The sequence below is a fragment of the Myotis davidii genome, unplaced genomic scaffold (assembly GCF_000327345.1).
Source record: "Myotis davidii unplaced genomic scaffold, ASM32734v1 scaffold128, whole genome shotgun sequence".
In the NCBI taxonomy this organism is placed as follows: domain Eukaryota; kingdom Metazoa; phylum Chordata; class Mammalia; order Chiroptera; family Vespertilionidae; genus Myotis; species Myotis davidii.
Genome location: NW_006299719.1, coordinates 861,165 through 867,164, shown reverse-complemented (window position 1 = coordinate 867,164; position 6,000 = coordinate 861,165). Strand labels below are relative to the sequence as shown.

The window sequence follows — 6,000 nt, the reverse complement described above, 5'->3', positions numbered from 1 at the left end:
CTGCAAGTCAACTCTGAGCCACCGCACTTTTCAATTTTGAATAATTACTTTCCTGGCAATCAAGAACAAGCTGAGACAAAATTATTGTGTGGAAGAGATTCAATTACTTATGTCCCCATTGCATCCTGTAATTCAAGACTGTCCGATGGCATAACAAAGAGACAGTCCCAGGACCAGTATGTATGCAAAATAACACGTAACCAGGTAACACTCCCTCGTAACCTTTGGCTTGGCACACTAATCACAGAGTGTATATCCTCTCCCAGAAATTCATTCAGCTAAGTCTTACTGTGTTGTTGTGTTTTGTTTTGTTTTGTTTTCATTTGTATGTACCATGCTTTCCAGCAGTCAAAGAGACATTATATATGCATTTTCTTGAATAAAGAGTAATCTAAGACCCAGGAAGAGTTTCATTATGTTAATTCCAATTTTAGACCACAGCTAATTTCAGCAATTCTTCTAAATTAATAGTTGAAAGTTACACTTTTAAAAAATGAGCGCATGTATCTATGCCACTCTCATTATACCCATTGTATGATGAGAATGTTGAAGCTCTTTGCTACTGAGAATAGCTAACTGGAGCTAGATGGTATTAATCAAAGGTCCTGCACCTAGTCAGGAGCGGCATCTGCTCTTGACCCTGCCCACAGCTGCATGTGTGACCTTGGGAAGCCTGTACCTCCGGACTCCTCTCATTTTCCTCATCTACAAAATGGAAGGAAGAAACTCTCAAATGCTACAAAAATGAGACAAAAGTAAATTATATTTCAGCCAAGTATATAAAATGGGGGAAAATATTTCCAGCATTATTAAACATTATTTTTATAAATTATGCATATTTTTATAAAGTAAAAAATATTTTTATAAAGTAAAACATAATGTACTTTACTTGAAATTAAAATTAACATTCAAGTGTTTGCCCTTTCTGGAAAGCTTTAATATTTAATCCCTAAATATGGGTTGTTTCCTTTAAGTACTTGAATTTTTTAATTTGATATCACTGTTTTCTTGATGAGAGAAAACAGAAAAGTCAAAAGTAACAACTCCATGCTTGCCTCCAACTCCTCCCTTAACCCCTAAGTCTGTATCAAGATTACTCACATATAAATATTTATCTTAATTAGTGAAAACTCCATTACTTTCTATAGAGTTTCTCAAGCAAGGAAATCACAAGTAGCACAATCCGGTAACAACTCTTCTTTTAACTGCTGTCCCACAGATTAAGTAGACAAAAACCACTTCAGTCAAATATGTGAAACTCTATATGCAATATAAAAATTAGCCTATGCCACCAAAATATGTCTTCCAGGAATATCAATTATTTTAAAAGTATTTTTTAAAATATGTTTTTATTGACCTGAGAGAGAGTGGAAGGGAGAGGGAGAGAGAGAGAAACATGGGTTGGCTACCTGGGGGTGTACCCTGACTGGGAATCCAACTGGCGATCTTTCCATACACGGGACGGCGCTCAATCAAACCACATTGGCCAGGGCGGGATATTGATTATTTTAAGTTGATTTTTTTTAAGGAAAGGAAACACTCAGAAGAACCGTAGACCTTCTCCCTTCCTGCCTAAAGCAATCCAGGTAGAGGGCCTGTTCCAGAAAGGGCGCTGTCACCATGGGTCACTCCAATACAATATGAACTAGGTGTGGTCGGGGAGACTCAGCAGAGCCTCAAGATCAAAGTTCCTTCTGTTCCCGCTCATCTCTGCATGGCCCAGCAAACATTTTTAATTTTGTTTGTTTTTTTTTTAATATATTTTATTACAGAGAGGAAGGGAGAGAGATAGAGAGTTAGAAACATCGATGAGAGAGAAACATCGATCAGCTGCCTCCTGCACATCTCCTACTGGGGATGTGCCCGCAACCCAGGTACATGCCCTGGACCGGAATCGAACCTGGGACCTTTCAGTCCGCAGGCCGACGCTCTATCCACTGAGCCAAACCGGTCTCGGCCATTTTTAATTTGTTTACTGAACCTTTGCTTTTCCAACTCCATGTGAATTGCCTTCCTACCCTTTGCAATCCTAGACTCCAACCCCTTCTCCTTAGAAAGGCACATAAGCCTCAATTGCCCAGTTTGTCTCTGGGCCCCACATTGTTATAGAAACCCCTCCACCCTCCATGTACATAACTGAATTTGGTTATTTTCCCGTGTCTGTTAATCCAGCTCACATCAATTTAATTCTTATTCCAGCTAGAACTTAAAAGTATAGAAGAAAATTTTTTTCCTCCCCGACACTAACAATATAGATTTATGATCAAATAAAAGTGAAAATGTATTAAATGCATTTGGCTAAATTCTGCACCATGTTATTTAGGTGTGATTTCCCCTAAAGTTTATTGGGTTTGTGATTTTATCTCAACATGCTTCTAAGGAACAAATTGCCAATCTTGTATTTTTCTCTTAGAATAATGTATGACGTAGTTCACTGTGGCAAGCCAAATAATTAACTTGTAATTTGGGGACAGTTTATTTGTGCAACATTTTAATGATCATATATCTCTATCCCCCAAATTAATCTGTTACTGGGTTAAATCACTTCAAGTTCTTTCTTTCACAGTCTGTCAGAGTAATTGCTGCTCCAGTTTTAATCACAGAGCAGTAAATCCAGATTCACTTTGAGGCAGCTGTTTTATAAGTCCCTGACTATGCATAATTTCATAGAGAAATTGAAGTCATTCTGATATCAACAATAGTTTATCTATAACATTCACTTCAAGTACTTAAAAAGAATTCACATTGTATGTGTACCTTTTTCAAGTAGTCTGCCTCTGTAGACACAAAGGTTTTCTCCACCACAGTGCTGTTGATAAATTTGTATTTCATCCCGGAAGTCTGGGTAATCATAACATAAGTGCACAGTCTTCCCCAAATAGATCATTGTAATAACTGCATTACTATGCAGAGGTGTTTTATTAATCCTTCTTGAATCCTAGAATAAATAAAAAGGGGGGCTTGTTAACTACTTACCCTCTAACAGAGTGCAATGACATTGTAATATGAAGAATAGAAAAGTCTATTTTTAGGTACCTAGCAACAAAACCTTTATAAAACATCAATCTTCACAGAGCTCAAAAAGTGAAGCCCATTACAAAATATATCTTTCTAATAGTTATAACATACACATTTGGGCTTTGTGTTTTTAATTAAATGCTAAGACTTGTACAAAATTTGTCACTTTTATTTTATGTGAATGTGTTTTACATACAACCATAATGTGAAGGATGCTAACAGGAAGCTGCTCTTCGCTTTTTGAGCTGGTTCTCAAAAAATAAAATAAAATAAAATAACAACAACAACAAATCAAATTAAATTTTGGTGACATAATTTTGTTCTAATTTGAACTGACTTAACAATTGCGATTGTGATTTAACAATTGGTTTTGTAACTGAGCGCTTAACACTCCAGCAACGACACCTGAGTTTATTCCGATGCACACATTTGAATCTTTCTGGGGTCACTGGGAGGATTAATGACAATGTATGTTATGTGCCTGTGATTATCCAGTTTCACAGGAGGCATTCAATTCAATGAAAATCAACATTATTAATATTATTTTTTTAAAATATTTTTATTGATTTTTTTACGGAGAGGAAGGGAGAGGGATAGAGAGTTAGACACATCAATGAGAGAGAAACATCAATCAGCTGCCTCCTGCACACCCCCCACTGGGGATGTGCCCGCAACCAACGTACATGCTCTTGACCAGAACCGAACCTGGGCCCCCTCAGTCCTCAGGCTGATGCTCCATCCACTGAGCCAAACCAGTCAGGGCAACATTATTAATATTATTTTAAGTATCAAATATACCCAACAAAAGACCACCTCATAAAGCTCATATCTGATAGTCTCTGTCATTGACCAATGTAAATAATTTATAAGATAAACAAATTTAAATGCCAGAGGTTAAAAGAAATGTCCTATTCCTTAACTCCTGTCTATATTCTAAAGTATTTGTCACAATAGTGAGTGAGCATAGTGCTTGCCTAATCTACAAGAGGAAGATGAGGAAAGGCACTTAGAAAAAGGAAGAGGAGGAGGCAGAGAAATCGGAATGGCTCACTGAAAGACTTTAAAAGGACCTAGTTACAGTGGTTCTCAACCTTCTGGCCCTTTAAATACAGTTCCTCATGTTGTGACCCAACCATAAAATTATTTTCGTTGCTACTTCATAACTGTAATGTTGCTACTGTTAGGAATCATAATGTAAATATCTGATATACAGGAATGGGCTTAGGCAACCCCTGTGAAAGGGTCCTTTGGCTGCCAAAGAGGTCGCGACCCACAGGTTGAGCACCGTCCTAGTAAGAATATTTTTGGCTTCTAGCATCACACCGAGGCCAAACATTACTCTTAACCTACTTCATTTTTCTAAAAATCAATTCTTAGCTAAATGAAAAATGTGAAGAGACCAACTTTTAGTGAATCCAAAGCAATTATTTGAGTTTGATTTCATTGAATTACGGATGCCTTGGAAGCATGCATTTTTTAAAAGAATAACAAAGCTGCAATAAAAATTTCTGAAATAACTACTAAAATATTTCCATCTTCAAACCCACCCCCTTCTCCCTCAGAGGACTTTTCTACTTCAATTCTATTTCTCTGCAGCAAGAACCAGAGAAAGTAAATCTGACAAATGAAATTCTATAAATAATAGTGTGAAAAGTATAGAGAGGGGCTGCGAGGCTTCACATTTAAGCAACTTGTCTTGCTTGTGGACACAGAGAACTCCCCAACAGAAATGTTTCAGGAGCATCAAGAGCCATGAAGGTAAATTGAAACACCTCCCTGAGTCACAGTCAAAAGCAAAGGGATAATGGCAGGCTGGCTCCTCGTTGCAAAATGATGCCACGTGTCTCTTGCCTGGGCGTGTGGAGCTGTGACATGCATGTGTGCAGCCCAACGCAAAACCATCAGCCTCAAGCAAATCCAGCTCCCAGCTCCCACCGGAGCATTTCATGATATGACGGATGAAATAAGAGCATCCCCCTTTTGTTAAGCAATACTTTCTAGAGCGACATGGATTCAGAGGCTGCCCTGTGAGCCTCTGGTAGATGAGCGCTATATAAATACAAGTTAATAGTGGGAGTGGAGTGAAGCAAAGCCTGCCCCCTGTATTCGAAATGAGAACTAGAAGGAAGAACATTTAAAATAAAACAACATAACAGCTCTTCACCCTTTTCATTTATTCTCATTCATATTCTTTCCTCTGCTAAAATATATTCCTGATGGCAACATCTTCTTTTTCCCTGGGTCTAGTTGCTTGATACCTTTAAAAAAGATTCCCCAATTATTGTCACCAAATATCCTTTCTGGGTTCTAATGAGAGGCCCAAATGACAGCTCATGATTAAGTACGTGTACTAGGAAACAATTGTTCCTTCCAGATGACTAAATTGCCTCTATACTTACTGTCTTTCAAAGTTAGAATGACTGCAAACTGATGACATTTTGACAAGCTTTCATGGCCCTCTCTGCTATCCTCAAGCAAGAGTCAAAACCCTCTGTCCCTGGCTAATTTTGCTCAGTGGTTAGAGCATTGGCCTTCAGACTGCAGGGTGGCAGGTTTGATTTTAGTCAAGGGCATGTACCTCAGTTGCAGGCTCGATCCCCAGCCCTGGTCAGGGCTCGTTAGGAGGCAACCAATCCATGTGTATCTCTCACATCGACGTTTCTCTCTGTATTTCTCTCCCCCGCCCTTCCACTCTCTTTAAAAATCCATTGAGGGGGGAAAAATATCATCAGGTGAGGATTAACAACAACAACAAATGTCCATAAAAATTCAGCTCCACATTAAGAAGAGCAGCAAGGCCTCATGGCCCTGAACAGTTAGGGTTATCTTTCTGACTTCCTCTTCAGTTGCTTATGACTTTCCTTCTCATTTCTTTTCTAATATCTCAGGCAATAACAATCTGTGCTGACCAACAGCAAGACTCTTGAATGGTTAAGGACTTAGCCGTTATGTATTTGTAATATTTAACATTCAATTGATAAA

The 6,000-nt window shown here is 38.3% G+C and overlaps 1 protein-coding gene across 1 annotated transcript in view; it reads right to left on the bottom strand.

Annotated features, from left to right (window-relative positions):
* The window catches only part of ERICH3 (glutamate rich 3), a 100,996-nt gene that overhangs the window by 45,320 nt on the left and 49,676 nt on the right, over positions 1 to 6,000 (bottom strand). The window contains exon 8 of the mRNA XM_006775910.2: positions 2,758 to 2,938. Within this exon, the coding sequence (XP_006775973.1) occupies positions 2,758 to 2,938 (181 nt within the window). The remainder of the gene's footprint in view (positions 1 to 2,757; positions 2,939 to 6,000) is intronic.